General features: G+C 43.5%; 2 protein-coding genes across 3 annotated transcripts in view; both read left to right on the plus strand.

Moving 5' to 3' along the window:
- LOC136718780 (serine/threonine-protein kinase pim-3) overlaps window positions 1-19,496 on the plus strand; it is a 36,529-nt gene extending 17,033 nt beyond the window's left edge. The window contains exons 4-6 of the transcript XR_010805316.1: window positions 17,781-17,876; window positions 18,208-18,258; window positions 18,564-19,496. The gene's annotated coding sequence lies outside the window, so the exon portion shown is untranslated. The remainder of the gene's footprint in view (window positions 1-17,780; window positions 17,877-18,207; window positions 18,259-18,563) is intronic.
- On the plus strand, window positions 1,645-8,796 carry LOC136719188 (M protein, serotype 6-like). Of its 2 annotated transcripts, XR_010805374.1 has the most exons (6): window positions 1,645-3,706; window positions 4,055-4,170; window positions 4,351-4,505; window positions 4,896-5,220; window positions 5,686-6,030; window positions 6,625-8,796. XR_010805374.1 is itself a non-coding variant. In XM_066697039.1 (5 exons), the coding sequence occupies exons 1-5, from the start codon at window positions 3,673-3,675 to the stop codon at window positions 5,944-5,946; spliced, it is 891 nt and encodes a 296-aa protein (XP_066553136.1). In that variant the 5' UTR covers window positions 1,645-3,672; the 3' UTR covers window positions 5,947-6,617. The 2 variants fall into 2 exon arrangements, 1 of the variants encoding a protein (XP_066553136.1); XM_066697039.1 differs by lacking the exon at window positions 6,625-8,796 and having other exon boundaries at window positions 5,686-6,617.
- Window positions 19,497-22,312: the final 2,816 nt, after the last annotated feature.

The following is a 22,312-nucleotide window of genomic DNA, read 5'->3' on the forward strand; positions in this document are numbered from 1 at the left end:
ATCTCCACTACAAATAGGAAAAAGAGGCTACAATTTGCACAAGCTCACCAAAATTGGACAGTTGAAGACTGGAAAAATGTTGCCTGGTCTGATGAGTCTCGATTTCTGTTGAGACATTCAGATGGTAGAGTCAGAATTTGGCGTAAACAGAATGAGAACATGGATCCATCATGCCTTGTTACCACTGTGCAGGCTGGTGGTGGTGGTGTAATGGTGTGGGGGATGTTTTCTTGGCACACTTTAGGCCCCTTAGTGCCAATTGGGCATCGTTTAAATGCCACGGCCTACCTGAGCATTGTTTCTGACCATGTCCATCCCTTTATGACCACCATGTACCCATCCTCTGATGGCTACTTCCAGCAGGATAATGCACCATGTCACAAAGGTCGAATCATTTCAAATTGGTTTCTTGAACATGACAATGAGTTCACTGTACTAAACTGGCCCCCACAGTCATCAGATCTCAACCCAATAGAGCATCTTTGGGATGTGGTGGAACGGGAGCTTCGTGCCCTGGATGTGCATCCCACAAATCTCCATCAACTGCAAGATGCTATCCTATCAATATGGGCCAACATTTCTAAAGAATGCTTTCAGCACCTTGTTGAATCAATGCCACGTAGAATTAAGGCAGTTCTGAAGGCGAAAGGGGGTCAAACACAGTATTAGTATGGTGTTCCTAATAATCCTTTAGGTGAGTGTATATATATATATATATATATATATATATATATATATATATATATATATAATCAGTGTGTGTGTGTGTGTGTGTGACAGTTGTGTGCAAGAGTTTAAGTGTCAGTTCTAGTGTTACCCCTTTGTACATCGTGGCTGTGGCTGACAACAGTCAACAATAAATCATATTCTTATTAGGAATAAATGTGCCTCCTGTGTGAACTGTGCGGAGCTGAGGGTAGGCCTACGCTACTGGATTTTAACCCCCGTCATAATGCTGCGACTTGGAGAGACAAATATTGCCTGAGGTGGTACGCGCTGTAAAGAGCTTGAGACAGATTAAGACGACATTGTTTCATAACAATTTAAATCAAATATATGTATTAAAACTATCTGGCGGACTAGCAGTATCAAATGTGCTGTAATGATCAATAAGTTAGTTGAAAGTCTATGCGTGTCTCACCTGCTGAAAGACTCGGCTTGTTTGCTCGTCAGCGGGTGAAGAGATCGAACTCAATTCCGTCCAATCCGCTGCTCGCTCACTGACATGTGACTCTGCGCAGCCGCAGTCACAAGCACATGGATGCGCTGCAATACACTGAGCTGAGATAATGCAGCTGGATACGTTCAATATTTACCCCTGAATATGATGTTTGTGGAACAAATTAAAATTACCTGTGGAACTAGAAATATTCATGTAAATGTAAACTTAATCATAGATTTGTTGGAGTTATTTTTTACAGTGTAGTTTCTATAGGAAGCTGCTTAGTTACAACCATGTAGCCGGAATTATCGATAAAAAGGGCTGAGATTAAAGAGCTGAACAGACTACAACTGCCGAGGCTAACTGGATGATTTAATTAAAGGCTGTTTTGGACCCGTGTGGGACATTAAGAAGTATCGATCTCAATCAAACGAGAGTAAAGTGATCAGGTTTTATTTATGTCGCTGCTGAATTGAATACGTACTGTATCTGTTATGTGTGGTTTATTATAGCGCTGTTTGTGTTCAGCACAGCTTAAGTAGTGATTTCCAAAAGATGACACTCTTTTGTCAGTGACCTCATTGTTTGTGATTAAAAGCTTGTGATGAAATGTGCGTGGCCAATTGACGGGATACCTTCTGCTCCATGTAAGAAGTGTTTTTTAAACCAGTAGTGTACATTGCAGCTCCGATCCTCGTTAAAGCCAGACAGTCATGTCGGTGTTTGTGGCACAGGACCTGCACACACAACATCACTGAAATCACACGTGTGTAAAACTTCAAAACAACAATAACAACAGAGAATCGCATTCATTTATAGTTCTTTAAAAGATCTATTTGAATCTAAAAAGTGTATTTCAAATGCTCCTTTTAAAGTCTGGATCTTAAGTCGGAAACTTTATAAATATGAAACCATTTGCACATCCGTGTTTTAAATATGTATTTTATTCAGTTTGTGTTGTGTATTTATTATTACTACGTTTATTTTGCATTTGTGTAGTAACTAGTGCTAGTGTTTGGTTGAACAATAAAACTGAAGACTCCTGTACTTTTTCAGAAAGCGGATCAAAGCCCCTGAATGCCGCGATTCTGTCTGTTCTCCACAACCCGGATTTTATAGCGCCCTACACACCCAATCGCACGTCTGTCTATTTACAAACGCTCATTTCATTCGGCCTCATGAGACATTTGAGCCACCGTCCCTCTGCCAGCTTCAGTCAGTGAAAGAGCGCAAATTGAAGACGTTTTCCAAGGTAATAAAATCCGTCTCTCTCCCATTTTAACTGGCATTGGCATGACAGCTAGAGGTGGAGGGGCCCCTAAACTGAGCTTTGATTGGGGCCCCAAAATGGACAGACACGGCCCTGGGGATGATGGCCTTGTTGGCTGTGTCTGGGGGGATGCAGCTGTAGTTTCGGACAATCCCTGCAGCGCTGACCAGTAGCTGCGCATTGAGCAGCGGCTCGGATGCTGGATGACCCGCAATGGACTCGGGTTTGTATTCAGTGCTCTTGAAGCGCCGCGCCGTTGCGATGCTGTAGCAGCTCTGTAAAGCAGTCTCTCAGCGGGAAACTGGCTCTGCCTCTGTGCGGAGAAGTGGCTCTGCTGGTCCGCGTCCAGAGCCGAGCAATGCGAGGAGAGCTCGCCTCCGAGGGCCGCAGCGTCTGTGCGCTTCTAGAGCAGGAGAGCCGGCCTGTCCGTGGAGCCACACTCTTCAGGCTGCTAGTACCGATGATCGTGTCTGATATTGTAATGGCAGTCTCTCAGTGCCACTGCTCAATCAATATGCGGGTAGATTATATATGAGGGGATGAGGCGACAAAATATTCCCACACGGGCCCGCAGTGGGCCAGCGATAGAATGAGTGCACGCAAATCACTGACTGGGTGGGACTAATCAAGCATTTCATTCATATTGCTATGTGTAAGTATGAAAACGGGAGATGCAGAAATGGATTTTGGGTTAGTATATAGCATAGGCAGTATATTGTTAGCATCCTAAAATGAGTGTTAAAACAGATTGTGCATCAGGTTGCTAATGCAAGACGCTCAGCCTCGGTCAGCACTAGTGTTGCCCAAGACAGGAACACACTATCGCCCTCTACTGACCTTATCTGTACTACAACTCCCTTTTATTTCTTGTGCATGCATTTACAGATTTACATTTCTATTATTACGCTTTAAAACAAAGTATTTTTGAATTGCAAACACCATAATCATTTTTAAACCCCTTGTAATGTGTGCAAATCGAGCCTTGGATTAAGATGTTTGGAAAATAACAACAATTAAAATGGTGTTTTATATAAACCATTCACTGCTTCTTCATTTGAAACAACTGCTGTAATTCGCTTTTTGCCGGTGCGCTCTAGAACAGTGTACAGTAACATTCTTGTGCCTCCGAGGCTTCCGTCCAGTGGCGTTGTCAACGAGACCAGCCTCTCATTAAACCAGCGGGATGGGCTTATGACGTCACAATTGGACCCAAGTTCTATATTTCAGGTCACGTTGCATTATGGTCATTTTCCTTGAAGATAAGCTACGAGAAGGTAAGGCCTTTTATTCTCCTGTAAATATAACCTGTGGTTTTCAATGTATTATTTATTAAATGTATCTAAATTAAAACATATCCATAGAACATATGTATATGCTACCAGTGTGAGACAATTGAAAAACACTGTTCTATTTCAATAGGACATATGTATAGACATTTAGTCTCTGTTAAAGTCCTAAACAATTGTACAGACATAGATAAATAAATACCTAACAATGTGTACTAGTAGGTCTACAAGTACTATTGAGAATAATGTCCATGTGATTGACATATTTTAGATGTGACAATAGTTTCACCAGTTTAGATACCAATGTTTTTGCTGATGGAAGTTGGTTTCTTGCAGAGAGCTCTGATTTAGAGATGGGTACCAGACAGAGAGAATCTGTTGTCAACCCAAATCTGTGGAGACGAGGAGCATCATGGATTGCGTCGGGATTCGGTGTGACGCGGACGCCTTGCGTGAGTAAATCAATACATCTGTGATATTGGTGGAAGGGTCAGGTCCAGACTTTCTCTTTCTTACACCAAGACCCCACACTTTAAAGAACTGGACTGGAGACTGATCAGAGATTCAATGTCTTGAGGCTCACTTAAATGCCTAGAAGTATTTTTCCTCATTTTGCATTTGCTTTGTTTTAGCAAGGAGTTCTGAGTGGCAACTACACAGCGGTACAGCCGGTGGTGCTGGGGAAGAGGCCAGAGGACCTTCTGTCTGTGGCCTTTGTGGACCAGGTGACTGAAGAGTCATCAGCCCAGAAGATGGCCTCCATGGAGGAGGAAATTAATCAATTGAGGTTAGGGGTGAAACACATGTTTATTAATACTGTTGCTATTAATACTGTTGTGTTTTGGGGGTCAGTCATTTCCACTACTTTGCAAGTGTTTGTCCCAACGAACCCTACTGATCATCAGCCACAGGGTCACTAAAGTTTGGTCTATTGAAAGCGATGACTCCACAGCATAGATGGAAATTGATTTCTTTTTACTTTGACGTTTGCTCCAAATGACTGAAACAGAAATTAAACCAACTGTTATAAGTCACTTCTCACAGCTGCTAGATATCCCCCTTCTTGTGGTTTCTCTTCCTTGAGCAGCATGTAGAGATGTAGAGAAAATGACATATACTGTACAAGTGTTCACAGACTTCAAGCTCAGGAGATGAAACAATTTCTGGCTTCAACCAGGAAACAACTGGATGAAGTGATGAGAGACCGGGACGCTGTGGTCCAGGAGAAGGACGAACAACTTGCTTCAGCCAGGAGGGAACTGGAGGAAGTAAAGCAAGAGAGGGACGCTCTGGAGGAAGAGAAATTTGAACTCCTGGCTTCGGCCATGTGGCAACAGGAGGAGGAAGTTAAGGAAGCCGATAATGATCTGTCTCGGCAGAAGGACCAGATGCTGGCTGCAACCATGTGCGAATTGGAGGAAATGAAGGACATCCGGGACAGCCTTGAACAACTCGTAAGCAGTCTGACAGAGCAGCTGAGATCGAGCAAGCAGGAAGTAAAGGTATCCAGACTGTTATTGCCTTGGGCGGCACAAAAGGATTATGGGGCTGATGTAGTAAGAAACTGTGGCATTGACACTGGGTTTCTCAGTGCTTTCATAGTGATAGTACTGTTAAGCAAAATGATAATTAGCACCCTTACCCACATACTCATTAGATGACCCTTTCCTCAATTATTGTGCTGTAGAGCACAGTTTAATGTGGATGTACGGAAGTTAAATTTTATCACAACTTAGCATATATATGTGATAACAAATTATTATTATTATTATTATTATGATAATGATGAATTGGGAACACAATACTTTGTGTTCATTGCATTCTATTTTTTAAATTAAAGATTGTGAAGATGCTGCCACCTTGAAGAAAAGCCACAATTCCATTCTGAATCGGCAAAGAAAGTGTTCTATAAAAGCTGCCATTTTAACAAGTGACAAATATTATACAAGCATCCTTCCCTCCCCCAGTCCCTGCTGTCGGCCCGCAAGAGAGATCGGGCCGAGATGCAACAGCTGACTGCCCACCTTGAGAAGGTCCTGGACGATGAAAAATGGCACTGCAAGGACTTGGTTTCTAAGCAGCAGCAGATCCAGCAGCTGTCTGAAGACTTGCAGGAGAAGAGCAAGATCAACTGCAGGCTGGAGAAAGAACTGCAAAAGATGCAGTGTGTCGCTGCCGAGCTGCAGAAAGAGAGAGGTGGTCGGCAGGAAAACGTAAAGGAAGAGTAAAGGAAAGTCTATGAGCTGGAATTGGTCTTGAAAGGAGAGACCTCCAGCTTTGATGACCTGGAAAAGGCTGCAAAGCTCGACAAGGTATGAATGAGGCGATTCCTGCCTTTTGCCCAGTGGTTTTAGCAGGGTTGCCCAGGACTGGATTACAGAGTAGTAAATATGATCCAACAGGTCTGATCTAACTAATGATGTCCTATGCTGCCACTGACACTGTGTATTCACTGTTCCAGCTGCCTAAACCCTCAGAGCTCTCTGTCCCTCTTCTGCTGCTGTCGTTCTGAGATCCCCTGTGTGCACATGAAGCAACATATATACATACATTGCATTTTCCACCGGCTGACAACATGTGGCTTCTGTGCACCCTGCTAGCCAATAGACCGAACATGCAACCATACTTTACATAAGACAAAAGCCTTCATATAGAGGTAATACAAAACAGCAAGCTCAAACAGGAGCACACCTCAACACATCCCTGCCCAACAGCTTGGCACTGCACTTCTAAAAGGTCACGACAGGAATCCAAAGATCATACAGGAGGTGTGAGAGAGGTCTGGGCACACCAGACAATTCTGTCATGCCTTAGGCTGTGTCTTGGCAGTCTGGGTTTGCCATTTAAAAAGCGCTACGATATGAACTGCACTGTTGCTGATGGTGTGACTGATTGCTCTCCTGCAGGATGAGAGGGCTGGCAGGAGTGTGGCAGACTCCAACTAAAGTCCGAAGCTCAGAGTGCAGGATTCGTGGGAAAGTGATCAGGTGAGACTGACTTTCAACTCGGTTTGATGTCAGTTTAGGTTTACAGAGTCCTGGATAAGTGCTGGTGAAGATCTGGGAAGCCTGCAGTAAACAAAAAGCCCTCTAGCAGGAGACTTAGTATTGATCTACAGCAGGCGTCTCCAACCCTGGTCCTGGAGAGCCCCATCCAGCAGGTTTTAGGAAGGAAGGAAGCTTTGGTTTGGTAAATTCAGTAATTTAGAAACCATTGAAGCAATTATCAGAATACCTGCAGCCTCTCTGAGCAAGAGCTCCCTTGGTTTATTTGCTTAATTGATTAATAACTCACATGTGTTCCTAGTATTTATAAATTGGTGATTTAGGGTGACCTATCAGATAAACTGGATTGGGGCTCTCCAGGACCAGGGTTGGAGACCCCTGATCTACAGCTTGCCTCATTCATGGGTCAAGTGCCTTTTCGAACGGAGCACTTGGTGAGGATGGAGAAGTCTCGCGCTTCTGTCTCCCGCTTACACTGCTGAGCCATGTGTGTCCACCGCACGCTTCCTCATGCGGATGGACATGTGTGTCTGGAACTGACCACAGACGAAGAGGACACGAGGACCCCGCCTCACTCCAGATGCAATCGCCTCCATATCTTTGGGCTGTCCTTTTCCCAGAGTGATGGCAGGGCTTCAATGGCTCCAGACTTTCGGCTCCCGCTACTACTGAACCTCCTGGCAGAGCTGCAGTCCTCTTAAGACGACCTGGCAATTGCCCCTTCGCCAGGACACACTGCAGCCTTGTTGGTCGCTGTAATGCGCCACAGCGCACGTGCTCCCCACCACCTAGGGTTGGCAGTGCTCCGGGTTTGCTGGCTGCGGCTCCGCAGTGGCTCCAGAGGGTCAGCTTGAGCTCCAGGCCGGCTCCAGCAGCCCCAGCCCCAGCTCCAGCTCATTACAAATACCAAACAGAAAATAATTGAATGCTCCAGAGTCCAATGTCAGTGAGCTTTACACCACTCTAGCCGATGCTTGGCATTGTGCATGGTGATCTTAGGCTTGTGTAGCTGCTCGGCCATGGAAACCCATTTCATGAAGCTCCCAAAGAACAGTTCTTATGCTGACGCTGCTTCCAGAGGCAGTTTGGCCAAATATTGCCTGAATGAGGTGATTACTTATGCATTCAATTATTTTCTGTGTTGTATTTGTAATTAATGTATACAATTTGCAGATTATGTTTCTAACTTTGACATTACAGACATTTTCTGTGTTGATCAGCGGCACAAACTCCTGATTAAATCCATTCTGATTTCATGTTGTAACACAATGAAATGTGGAAAAGTCCAAGGGGGGTGAATACTTTTGAGAGTCACTGTATACAACTGTCAGCAATGAGTGTGGCTGAAATAGCCAAATCCACGAATTAGAAGGGGTGTCCACATACTGTTGGCCTCGTAGTGTGAAAATACCAGGCAGTCCAGAAAAATACTGGCCGGCTGGCAACCCTAATTGCCACAGACATCTTTACAGTTTTCTACTTCTTATGTTTGAATGCTTAAACAGATGTTTGCTATTAATATTTTGGTTTTGTTAAAGTTATTTTCATAAGAGATGTAAAAATGGAAATGTTATAAATAATGATCCCTTTTGTGTGGCTGTTGAGCCGGAGCAGGGGCTCTCCATCAGCTGCAGAGCCGGCCTGGAGCTGCAGCTGAATCTCTGGGGCCACTCCGGAGCCAGAGCTAGCAAAGCCGGAGCACTGCCAGCCCTAGTGCATAGTCTTCACATAAAATGATTTGAATATGTGGAAATATGCAAACCCAACAATCCCTGTCCCTTCACAGAATATGAACATTTGTAATAAGATAAAGTATTGAAACTTTATTCGATCCAATTTTGAAATAAAAGATGTTCACTTTCACATAACTCCGTAACAAATTGTTTTGATTGGTTTATTTATAACCAGGATCCCTCAAATGGGAGGTGGGTTATTGAAGATATAGAGAAGTACAATTATTTTCATTGTAAAAACTTGCACATTCTGGGATGTGTTGTTGCCATATTCAACTCTGCTATGAGAGTATAATCCAACAGGAAGCAATTACCTCACCTGTAGTGCAAGAGTCCAACATGTGAAATGATTTGTTCTGAGTTAAGACTTACACATCATATATATAAATAATATATAGACCATGGCTGTGAATGTTAAGTGATTTTTTGCAATAGCAGGACACGTATGGATATTCGGAATACATCTTTTCCTATCAGAACCTTGGTTCAACACTAAATGTATCTTATATCTCACATTACATGTGAATACTAGAGACAAGATGAACCCAGCAGATGGTGACATTAACTCCTATATAAATGAGCAATTTAGACAATCTATAAATGATTCTAAATTCTGAATTCTGAGTCAACTGTAATTATAAGCACCACATTAATATGTGTATGAGTTATTCAGGAAGAAATAGGCTGCTACACAACAATAATTATTCAAATAACATCCATACCCGGGCTTTGGGAATCACTGAATGATGTACAAGTGTAGAACACATTGCATTGTAGGAAAAGTTGATTATTCATATGTTGGAAGGGGGCTCTTATAGATGTTGGGGCCTAAATGCTTTTTGTATAGCATTTAATGTAAACCAATAATCATGTAAAACACTAAGAAACGCTTCACAAAGAAAAATATTTACTTCAAATATTTGCTTGCTCTGAGACAGTGGTTTTCAAACCGGTCCTGGAGTACCCCCTGCCCTGCTGGTTTCTGTTCCAACCAAGGTTTTAATTGCTTAATTGAATCCTTAATTGACCTAACAAAGCAATATACCATTTGATTAAGTAATTAAGACCTAGGATGGAACAAAAACCAGTAGGGCAGGGGGTACTCCAGGACTGGTTTGAAAACCCCTGCTAAGGGACTTTCTGGCAAACTACAATGAATTAGTTACACTTCATGGTCAAACGTATATGGACATCTGCTCATCAAACATCTCATTCCAAAATCATGGGCATTCATATGGAGTTGGTCCGCCCTTTGCTGCTATAACCTCCACTCTTCTGGGAAGGCTTTCCACTAGATATGGGAACATTGGAACGGGGCCATGTTGAAAGTCACTGAGCTCTTCAGTGCGGCCCATTCTGCTGTCAATGTTTGTATATGGAGATTGTATGACTATGTGCCTGATTTTATACACCTGTCAGCAATGGGTGTGACTGAAATAGCCACATCCACTAATTAGAAGGGGTGTTCACATACTTTTGGCCATGTAGTGTTTTTATTTTCAGCAGTGTTTTTTGAATTTGAATTGCTTCTTTGATGTCTGCACTTGTTTTGGAAACAGAAAGATACATCTAAGCTCCAAAATTGAAGCAATGGCCATCAAATAAGAACATGGAACAAAATGGAAAAATACTGTCTGAGAATGATAATTATGTAAATAATCATTAATAGTTGTTCAGCTATAACACAGGACTAGTGCTGAGTAATTGTTATTGCAGCAGTTCGATTCAATTTTAGAAAATAACCCTCATTTCTATTACGCTTATCGATTCTTAAAATACCTTTGCAGCTAGATGTATATAATTATAATAGCTGAATGTGTAAAAAGTTAGGACGAGACATACAAAATAAACGAGGGCATGACAACTGATGATTGCCGCCCCGCTAAAATCGCATTGCATAAACTGATATCTTTTGCATCGTCCTATCAATGTGAAACGACTTTTTCTACACTTACACATTAAAAACAAACTGTACTGTCACGACACACAAGAGTGGAAATTGGGTCTCGGTTATCAGATTCTTCCATATCCAGTCCTGGCCAATCAGAATAGAGGATTGTCAGGTAGCAGTGTCTGTGAAAGCCGCTAGTTTCAGACCGAAATACACAGCAGTTTATATGAGGTGATAATTACGGTAAAATATATACATAAGAATAACTTGCAGCTCCATCGAGTGGTGGGAAACGAGCTCGCCAGGACTCTCTGCTGCAATATTTTGGAAACGCATTACAAAAAATACATTGAATGCGAAATAATGCAATGTGACAATTTTTGCAATTGCAAGAAGTTCTGAACTTTATTTTAAAATACTCATCTAACACAACAACTTTATTTAATACATTCGGAAACATACCTGTGCGTTCAAGTTCCAGTGAAAACAAAATACACCGATCAGCCATAACATTATGGCCACTGACAGGTGAAGTGAATAACACCGATAATCTCGTTATCATGGCACCTGTCAGTGGGTGGGATATATTAGGCAGCAAGTGAACATTTTGTCCTCAAAGTTGATGTGTTAGAAGCAGGGAAAATGTGCAAGTGTAAGGATCTGAGCGACTTTGACAAGGGCCAAATTGTGAAGGCTAGACGACTGGGTCCTCCAAAACTGCAGCTCTTGTGGGGTGTTCCTGGTCTGCAGTGGTCAGTACCGATCAAAAGTGGTCCAAGGAAGGAAAACCGGTGAACCGGCGACAGGGTTATGTGCGGCCAAGGCTCATTGGTGCACGTGGGGAGCGATAGTGGCCTGTGTGGTCCGATCCAACACACGAGCTACTATAGCTCAAACTGCTGAAAAAGTGAATGCTGGTTCTGATAGAAAGGTGTCAGAACACACAGTGCATCGCAGTTTGTTGCATATGGGGCTGCGTAGCCGCAGACCAGTCAGGGTGCCCATGCTGACCCCTGTCCACTGCCTGAAGCGCCTACAATGGGCACGTAAGCATCAGAACTGGACCACAGAGCAATGGAAGAAGGTGGCCTTGTCCGATGAATCACGAGTTCAAAATGTTGACTTGGCCTCCAAATTCCCCAGATCTCAATCCAATCGAGCATCTGTGGGATGTGCTGGACAAACAAGTCCGATCCACAGAGGCCCCACCTCGCAACTTACAGGACTTAAAGGATCTGCTGCTAACGTCTTGGTGCCAGATACCACAGCACACCTTCAGAGGTCTAGTGGAGTCCATGCCTCGACGGGTCTGGGCTGTTTTGGCGGCAAAAGGGGGACCTACACAATATTAGGCAGGTGGTCATAATGTTATGGCTGATCGGTGTATATAGCAATAGCTGGCTGTGTGTGTTTTAATAACGGTATGGTTAACATACCAGCTGTAGATTTGTGGTATATTAATTGCACTACACATATTATACACTTAACAGTGTTTTAATTTACTTTGTCGAAGTATTTCCACACAGAAATTCTCTGAGAGGAAGCCACTGGTCGTGTTCTTGTAGCGCCGCAGATTTCCACAGATCTGCGCAGATCTGCAGAATTCCAGCGATCCCATTGGGTCGCACAGATCTGTCATTGTCAGCCAATCACAGACAAGAAATAACAAATCCCACCCTTCCGTCAACCTTCATTACAGCTGCATAGATTATCCTATATATTAAATAACTAGTGAAATTGTATAAAATGGAAAGAGAGCATTACTGTATCTTCTGTAACTATGTTGATTCAGGCTCATCCGTACTAGAGTAAGAATAGGTTCATGCATAGAGAGATTCCAATGTAAAAGTTCAAATAAAATTGTGAAAAGTGAAATGCAAACAAGTTTTAAAGTATATTCATCCTTGGTAAATGTGAGGACTTTTTTTTTTTTTTTTAATGGTAATATAAATATGAACATGTGGGACATGGTGGGGGGGGCGCGAGCTCTGACCCAAATGTTTCTGGGGGACACTACCCAGAAAGTTTGGGAACCAGTGTGTTAGAGTGTGACTATGTAATGGTGTGTGCAGGGCGTGTCAGCAGTAGCGGATTTGTTGAAAAAATTAAAGGGACTTGTGTTACACCTTGAAGGAGTCGGGCTCATCTCTTGCAAAACCCCTTGAGCGCCACAATTGGGTCAGAAGCGGCGACTCACAGGGACTACCCTCCATATCCTGATGAGCTGCATGAGGTGAAGGTCGAACCGGGAACCCAGGCCGCAATTCCTGGAGCGCTAACACAATGAGTCCACGGGCCCCACCGACACAGAAACCTCCCACTTTTGATGGTGAGTCCAGAGCCGCACAGACCGCACAGAGCCGCTGTGACTTTAAGGAGCTCTGTCAGACTCTCTCGCTGTGATATGGGGTGGAGCGGAAAGCAGCGATCGCTAAAGTGCAGTTCAGAGTGAGGAGGACAGAGCCCGGGGAGATGCTGCAGGGATTTGCACTGGAGCTCGCATGCCTTTTTGCAATCGCGTATCCAGGCGTGGGGTCGGAGCAGTTTATCGAGGGCTCAGAAAAGGCTGATCTCCGCATCCAATTCAAACTAGAATCCCCCAGCACATTGCAAGAGGCTTTATTGGCTGCAATTCAGGTTGAGACTGTGTGTTGGACTGAGAAAAATAGCCATGCTTTAATGAAAACGTGTGTGCGGAGCTGAAAACGTGGCCACTGCTGTGCACAGAGACCACACACTTTGAAAGCCAGGCAACCGGCGGCGTGATGGCCAGTGACAACGTGAGCAGGAAGTGTGGCAGTGTGGTCAAAACCAACGCTTTCCCTATGAGACTGGGCTGTGAGACTGCTATTATGAATCGGCCTGCATTAGTCCCTATGGAGAGACATTGAAATAATAATGTGAGTTTGTGCGTGAGCCCTGACAATGACGCAGCAACACCACAAATAGGGATGATATTTTTTCTCTAGGAATCCCAACACGCAAACCACACGATTGCGGGCCCCCTGATGCCTAGTAGCAGTGTTACATTACCTCGGCTCCTTCAATGGCAATTCCCACATCCACTGGGTTGTCTGCATCGTTGGCACGTTTGTTGACAACAAGGATCTTGAGGACATGTTGTGTGAGGTCCTCTTGTATATTGGCGTCCTCTGCATCCTGAGAAAATACACTAGGTAAACTAGAGAAGAGGAAGGGAGAAAAAGGATGGGATGGCGATAGAGAAGAGGAAGATATACATTTTGTACGTGGTATTGTTTGATAAGGTCTTCCACGTTCTCACCGAGGGATATGATGAGGCCACGGATCACTAATTCTCTTCTCTTCTGCACAGTGTTGCTCTGTAACAACATATAATTACCTTTACTTCAAGCTGCAAACATGGCACAAAATGTAATCGACTGTACTGTGAGGTAATGAGCGCATACCCCATACAGCATTTCCTGGATCCCCTGCAATTTCACCCCTGCAGCACCTCCTTTCTTCTTGAATAAAGACAAAACTTTTGGCATTTAACAGTCCAGTTTCTCCATGAATGTTGACTGTAGCCGGATCGTTGTGATCCTCCTGAATTCCTCCTCAATCTGAGAGAGAGACAGAGAAAGAAAAAGACACCCAGAGAGATATTAAGGTTAAGGAACCATCTGACCCCCAATAAAAGAAATTTTAAAGAAACTGTCTGCTGTAACATTTGAAAATGATCTCAAAACAGATAGAGAAAATGTAAATATGTGAACATTTAACATGTCGAAATAGTTTTTCTCTAGCAGAAACAAAAGCAGATTTGTGTCTTGCAAATTGAACTAGCTGAAGTTGGACACCTGAAGGATAGGCTGTGTATGCAATTATAGTTTCTGCCAATTTCTCCAATATGTCTGATTTCACGCCTGGATTGTTGAGTAGTGTTCTGTTCTTTCTGTTTGCTTCATCTGCTGCCTGAACAATGAGCCCTGTGTCAAAAGCAAAGCAAGGTATTTCAAACTGAGCCGACCAAGGATGGGAACGTTGGGAGGAGGTGCTCTCTGGAGAGGACAACATTACTGTATCACGGGAGGAGCTGGAGGAGCAGGCATCTTCTGATTGCTGGGCACAACTGGTATCAAAGCACTCTTGTAGAGTCAAAGTAACAACGGGGGGGGGGGGGGGGTTCAATGTAAACCACTTTGATGGTGTCTTCAGTTGCTGTCGAGGTAAAAAACTGTCCATGTACTGTAAACTGAAATCCTGGTCAAGCATAAATGTTTCTTGTACAATTGTATCAGGGACTGCAGAGGGCAAGGTAAGCTTGTGGATGTCTTGTGGATGCCCAGAAGGACCCTCAGCCTGGCAGACATTTCTGTTGTATAAAGATTCTGTAACAAGAATAATAGACACAATAGTTTTATCTACATGCATTTAACATGACATGACATTTAACATCACCTATAACCAACTTAATAAGAGTGGACCGTCAAAGGTAATACAAATTATTGATATGCATGTCCAAAATAATCAACAATATTAAAATAATATTTATCAATATTAAAATGTTACCTAATATGGCAGGAAAAAGTGGTGCTGTGCTATAATAATGAAAGGCAAACGATCGAATAAAATTAACACAAATGCAGTAGGGTATTTAAATGGAAATATAAACATTACAATTATTGGTATAAATAACATCAAAGCCCTAAGTTAGTCCCTAAGTTGTTTCTAAACGCGTACACTGCACAGTCAAAACTAATACATGAAACGAGTGTTTATTAGCAGAGTAATCATCTCAGTGTCCACTCAATGTGACTGCAGTTGTAAGAAGACACTTGTAATGCTGTACAATGTGTGCGTTTTTCAAGCACATGACAGTGGTACGTGGTGCTCCTTTAGTGGTACGCGGAGGAATCTCTGAAATATTTTCGAAACTAGGAGCGCTGGAGACGGTCTGTGGATGGGGCTCCTTCGCCTCAGACCGTCTCAAACACTCCTACAGTTTCATGGCACTGTTTAGACGCGCGTAAAAAACATATGGTGCGCGTGTGTCTACACCGTACAGAGACAAGCATTTGACATGCATTTGGTGCTTGGTAGTTCTTAGCAATGAATCCATGAAACTATCGCATCTCAAATGGCACCTTACAACCAAACACGCAGTGCTGAAAGACAAACCAGTTGATTTTTTTCTAAGAAAACGTGACGAACTGAAGCAGTCCAAGTCCACGATTCAATCCTGTGTTACACCCGTAGCCAAAGCACAGCAAGCTTCATATCCTGCCAGCCTCCGCATTGCAAAAGCCGGTACGCCACACACAATTGGTGAACAACTGTGTCTACCATCAGCCAAAGAGATGACACACATCATGTGTGGGGAGAAGGCTGCCAAACAGTTAAACTTGGTGCCACTGTGTCACGGAGAATAGGAGCCATGGCAGATGATGTTAAAAACACACTGATTGCGTGCATTAAAAGTAGTCGCTCTTATTCCATCCAGCTGGACGAGACTACTCATGTTGCACACATGGCCAATTTGCTTTTTTACGTCAGATATGAATATGATGGAGCAGCTCAGGAGGAGTTTCTGTTCTATCACTGCAGACCAGAACTACAGCCGAGCACATATTCCAGCTCCTGAAAGCGTTTGTCCAAAAGAATGGCCTCGACTGGAAAAAGTGTGTTGGAGTCTGCATGGACGGCGCCAGGGTTATGACAGGTCGCCACAGCGGAGTATCAGCTTGAATCCATGAGGTGGCGCCTGAGATGCGATGGACTCACTGCAGTATCCATCGCGAGGCCCTGGCGGTGAAGAAGATGCCCGAAGAATTGAAGTCTGTGCTGGACTCGGCTGTGAAAACTCTGAACTTCATTAAGGCCCGACCGATGCATTCTCGCCTATTCCATGTGCTCTGTGATGAGATGGGCAGCGAGCATGTCCAACTCTTGCTTCATACGGAAGTAAGGTGTCTATGAAGAAGGAAGGTGCTTTGGAGGCTCTTCAAATTGCGCAGAGAGGTCCAAATGTTCTTACAGGACAAAAGCTTCCCCATATCAGATGTTTTTGTAGATACTGTGTGGCTCAGTCAACTGGCATACTTGTCGGACATTTTCTCTCATTTAAACGAACTGAATTTGGGACTACAGGGACTCTCCATCAATGTTTTTGATGTGCAGGACAAAATCAACACAATACTGAAAAAGATGGAGTTGTTCGAAATCAAAGTCAAGGCAGGTGATGTTTCAGCTTTCCCTACTGTGGAGAGTTTTCTGTCTGACAACGACCTGACCCTTGATGATGGAGTCAGGGACAACATCGTTGCGCATCTCGTCTCGCTCAGACAGCAGTTCCGCGAATATTTCCCAGTGACAGCTGAAACGAACAACTGGATGAGAAACCCGTTCAGCATTGAAACCTCTGAAATGCCCTAGGACTTCACTGTTGGTTAGCAGGAGAGTTTAATAGAATTGTCTCGCGACTAAACATTGAAATTTGCTATCAGAAGTCACTCGTGTGTACATATCAGAATGTGTGTGTGTCTGTGTGTACGTATCAGAATGTGTGTGTGTACATATCAGAATGTGTGTGTGTGTGTGTATATATCAGAATGTGTGTGTGTGTACATATCAGAGTTTGTGTGTGTCTGTTTGTACATATCAGAGTATGTGTGTGTGTCTGTGTGTACATATCAGAATGTGTGTGTTTTTGTGTATATATATCAGAAGTGTGTGTGTGTGTATATATCAGAGTCTGTGTGTCTGAATGAAGTACAGTTGTTATTCTTAATGTTCTCACCTGCTGTGTGTGTGTCTGTGTATATATATCAGAATTGTGTGTGTGTGTATATATCAGAGTATGTGTGTGTTTGTGTGTGTGTATATGTTAACTGGATGATTGCATGGTTAGTATTCAGGTGATGATGACCTCTGGTGGTGAACAGGTGAATTGTGGATGGCAGGTGTGATAATAAGTAAGAATAACACTGATGACAGGAACCAGTGGAGGCAAAACCTCTGCTCCAATGTGATATTAAGAGTGTGGAGATGCGCTGAAGCTTGGAAGAACAAATGGGATTCCTAAAATGTGCAGATATAGTTTGGTTTTGATTTGGAAATGTATTATAAAATGTAAATCATTGAATTGCTACAAAGAATGATCTCCTGACATCACTCATTATAACTACCATTGCACTGGGCTGTAAATATTCAGCAAAACTAGGCATTTCAAAACAAGAGACTCCTTGACATGACACTTACTTCTCAAAGACCTTGTTCTCAAAAAAGGCCAATTTCCCCACTGCTGAGTGTGATCATATTCACACAACATTTTACACAACAAAACCAAACGTTTCCTTAAAGACCTGCACTGTTCCCTGCAATGCTTTACATGTTTATAAAACTATACAAGTGTGTGACATAATGAATGTCTAGTTCTTAAATCCACATCCACTGGCACATTTCTATTTCAGACAAGTTCTCAGACTTATATGAGAAGGGGGAGCTGCTAGGGGACAGGGAGTTATGGCTCGATCTCTGCTGGGATCAGGAAAGCAGACAATCTGCCAGTAAGGATCTTCACTCAATTGCTTTGCCTTCACACTTTACACTTCAGTAGGTACACAAGCAAAGAGGAACATTTCATTATATAAACATAGTTGGAGCTAAGGAAAAAAAAGAAAAAAAGATTCCAGGGCATCTCTCTATTAAAAGATATACAGTAAAGTACATTAAGAAACACATAGATCATGTTCATATAGGTTTGCCATCCCTTTTCTTCACAAGAGTAAATCCTCAATCCTAACTACAACTCAGCCCAGCTGTGCCATTAACAGTGTATGTAATAGATAACTTAATATCATGTTTTTCTGTGTCTTTCCTCTCCATTAATGCTGTCAGGTGGCAGTTAAATGCATCGATCGCAAGTCTGTAGAAAACTGGGCAACGATGGTGAGTAGGTTTCTTACCAAACAAAACACAAGCAACAGAGTCAAAGATACGAGCTTCCTCTGAAATTAAGGGACCGGAAAGGTGGCGATATTATTAAGCCATGGCAAATTTAGAAAATAAGAAATATATGATCTAAATATGATACAATGTGGATTAAGCAAAAACAAAAAACAACCCGGGCTCTGGCTCTGGTGTCTGTGTGGAGTTTGCCTGCTGTTTGTAGTTTAAACAGTGCACTTGTATGATGATGATGATCATTATAGTTATTATTTGATATATCTGCTTTCCTGCCTCTCTCTCTCCAGCCTAAGCAGAGGGACCCAGTGCCCTTGGAGGCTGCGCTCCATCAGCAGGTGTCTGCTGCCCCGTCCTGCCCCGGTGTGGTCGGACTGCTGGATTCGTTCACTGAGCCCGAGTCTTGCCTGCTGGTGCTGGAGCGGCCCGTGCCCTGCATGGACCTCTACGACTTTGTGATGCAGAAGGGCGGCCACCTAGAAGAGCCCATGACCAAGGAATGCCTACGGCAGGAGGTGCAGGCGCTTCAGCACTGCCACACCTGTGGAGTGGTCCACCGGGACCTCAAGATGGAGATCATCCTTGTGGAAACCATCAGCGACCGCCTCAAACTCATTGCCTTCAGACTGGCGAGTCGCCTGCGGGAGGGTTTCTACAGAGACCAGGCCGGTGAGCAGCGGCACACAGTTCACACACAAAAGGCAGGGATGCCACCAGAGAAATGGCTCGATGCCCTGAGATCAGTCTTTCATGGCACTTCATACGTGAAGACTGGAGATCCGCAGTGTTTTGGGATCTTATTGGAATTAAGCACGTTTTAATAACAATCATCGCTGGAATTATGATTCTTCAGAATCTTTTTGCTGCCTCACAGGGATGAGTTTACCCGTGTTTATGGAATACAAACACGCATACATGTCTGTCTAGTTAGTAAACAGTATATAAATATTCTGAATATACAGACATTTTGGCTTTCTTAGCTTAGCTATGGCAACTCGATCCACAGACTCTCTATATATTGTCGGCTCGTCCTTTAGCAGACTTTTCTTCCTAACTTGTTCTCCTAGGTACTCTTGAGTTCTTTGGCCCTGAGACAGTACGGCTTGGACTGTACCGGGGGCTTCCTGCCACAGTGTGGTCAGTGGGAGTTCTCCTGTATGTCCTGCTGTGCGGCTCATACCCTTTCTGCAATGGCCGCGCGATTAGAAAGGGAAAGCTGTCCTTCCCCAGTGGGCTCTCAAAAGGTGAGGGGTGCGGAGACAGACTTTGTTTATCTGCACGACTGACCCCATGCCGAGTGACAAGCAATATATTCACACCCTGTGAAGACACTCCCCATGGCACTGATGGGGAGTAAGTAAGAATTCACCAAGTTATTCAACACCTCCCTCTGGAGGACCACGGTGACACTGCACATATACAGACAAATAGGGAACTATGGGTTTGGTTTGAGGGAAAATAATGAGTTCAATATTTCAAATACAGGCATAGATTACCTCACAATTTCCAAAAACAAACTGATCATGTTTCACATTTCAGCAAGTTAAACAGAAAACAACAGAAAATAACAATGTTGAACAGCCCAGATTATTTGCTTAACATTCATGGCTACCGGATTGGAATATTCATTATTAATTATACTTTTTATTTAATCGGTGAATAAAAGTTAATCTTGTTGTACTTTACCAGAGACCGCTTCCCATTTCATCCGTCTGTCCATCCATCCAGATTTGGACAGTTATTTTAAGCATTTTCCAAAAAACAATAATTACTAAGTGTCTGTAAAACATTGCAGAAACTGCTCCTCAACACTGATCTCTAAGAAGCACCTCTCCCATTCTGGATCTGCCCAGTCAAAAGTCAGCCCTGTTTCTATACAATGCACAGCACTTTGTCTGTGGCCACACACACCTGCTCATTTTAATTATTGTTCTTTCACGGCCACATTTTATGGATGGCAAGAATCTCGAGAGCAGGAACTGTTCACCACACAGGCTGCTCAATTACCACTTGATTCAGTATGAAGCGAGAAACTGGCAAAAATGTGTTTAAATCCTAAGGGCAGAGTGAAGTCAGTAGAGCTGGTGGGGAGAAGTAGAACCCATGAGTGCAGAGGGTTATTGAGACAAGAGCACATGGTATGTAGTCAGTGTGTGTGTGTGTGTGTGTGTGTGTATATATATATATATATATCAGTGTGTGTGTGTGTGTATACACTCACCTAAAGGATTATTAGGAACACCTGTTCAATTTCTCATTAATGCAATTATCTAATCAACCAATCACATGGCAGTTGCTTCAATGCATTTAGGGGTGTGGTCCTGGTCAAGACAATCTCCTGAACTCCAAACTGAATGTCTGAATGGGAAAGAAAGGTGATTTAAGCAATTTTGAGCGTGGCATGGTTGTTGGTGCCAGACGGGCCGGTCTGAGTATTTCACAATCTGCTCAGTTACTGGGATTTTCACGCACAAACATTTCTAGGGTTTACAACGAATGGTGTGAACAGGGAAAAACATCCAGTATGCGGCAGTCCTGTGGGTGAAAATGCCTTGTTGATGCTAGAGGTCAGAGGAGAATGGGCCGACTGATTCAAGCTGATAGAAGAGCAACTTTGACTGAAATAACCACTCGTTACAACCGAGGTATGCAGCAAAGCATTTGTGAAGCCACAACACATTCAACCATGAGGCGGATGTGCTACAACAGCAGACGACCCCACCGGGTACCACTCATCTCCACTACAAATAGGAAAAAGAGGCTACAATTTGCACAAGCTCACCAAAATTGGACAGTTGAAGACTGGAAAAATGTTGCCTGGTCTGATGAGTCTCGATTTCTGTTGAGACATTCAGATGGTAGAGTCAGAATTTGGCGTAAACAGAATGAGAACATGGATCCATCATGCCTTGTTACCACTGTGCAGGCTGGTGGTGGTGGTGTAATGGTGTGGGGGATGTTCTTGGCACACTTTAGGCCCCTTAGTGCCAATTGGGCATCGTTTAAATGCCACGGCCTACCTGAGCATTGTTTCTGACCATGTCCATCCCTTTATGACCACCATGTACCCATCCTCTGATGGCTACTTCCAGCAGGATAATGCACCATGTCACAAAGGTCGAATCATTTCAAATTGGTTTCTTGAACATGACAATGAGTTCACTGTACTAAACTGGCCCCCACAGTCACCAGATCTCTACCCAATAGAGCATCTTTGGGATGTGGTGGAACGGGAGCTTCGTGCCCTGGATGTGCATCCCACAAACCTCCATCAACTGCAAGATGCTATCCTATCAATATGGGCCAACATTTCTAAAGAATGCTTTCAGCACCTTGTTGAATCAATGCCATGTAGAATTAAGGCAGTTCTGAAGGTGACAGGGGGTCAAACACAGTATTAGTATGGTGTTCCTAATAATCCTTTAGGTGAGTGTACAACACAGGTCAAGCCTAAACAAATACTGTAACTACCTTATCAGTCAAAGTACCCCCCCCTTGACTATTGTGTAATTTTAGTATTCATTGTTCAAACATTTGTGTACATTTGTGTACACCCTGTGCCACAATGTACATGATCTCAATGGCACAGAAATACCTGCCTGACTAATAACCGCAGTGCAGCTCACCTGATCTCAGACAGAGGTGACTCTGATATTCGGAGGCTCATCTTGGCCCAGAGTGGAGACCCTCGTTTCCCTCCTGACAGATTGCTGTGACCTGATCCGCAGCTGCTGTAACGTGACTGCTGCCAGTCCGCTGACCCTGGAGGAGATCCTGCTCCATCCGTGGATGGCATGAAGCTGGAAACAGCTTCCTCAGCCTCGCCTCAGACACCCTGCCGAGAATAAGACTACTGTACTAGAATCATCATAATACTGGCTGTGTTTACTTAGAGAGACAGCAGTGAGAACCAATAACACATCAAAACCTGCTGCTTGTTTTGTGTGTCTATAGACACTCATTATTAGAGTTCTTAGATTTAGAGTAAACCTTGTGATTGTTCTGATCACTCTCTCGCTATTATTAACTAATTGATTTC

This window comes from Amia ocellicauda, chromosome 23, assembly GCF_036373705.1.
Source record: "Amia ocellicauda isolate fAmiCal2 chromosome 23, fAmiCal2.hap1, whole genome shotgun sequence".
In the NCBI taxonomy this organism is placed as follows: domain Eukaryota; kingdom Metazoa; phylum Chordata; class Actinopteri; order Amiiformes; family Amiidae; genus Amia; species Amia ocellicauda.

What these genes read in the sequence shown, in the direction of transcription:
- LOC136719188 (XM_066697039.1), top strand. Translation starts at nt 3,673, where the DNA reads ATGGTCATTTTCCTTGAAGATAAGCTACGAGAAG. An exon ending in TGAAGATAAGCTACGAGAAG is followed by an intron (nt 3,707 to 4,054) that starts GTAAGGCCTTTT and finishes GGTTTCTTGCAG; the next exon opens with AGAGCTCTGATTTAGAGATG. An exon ending in CGAGCAAGCAGGAAGTAAAG is followed by an intron (nt 5,221 to 5,685) that starts GTATCCAGACTG and finishes TCCCTCCCCCAG; the next exon opens with TCCCTGCTGTCGGCCCGCAA.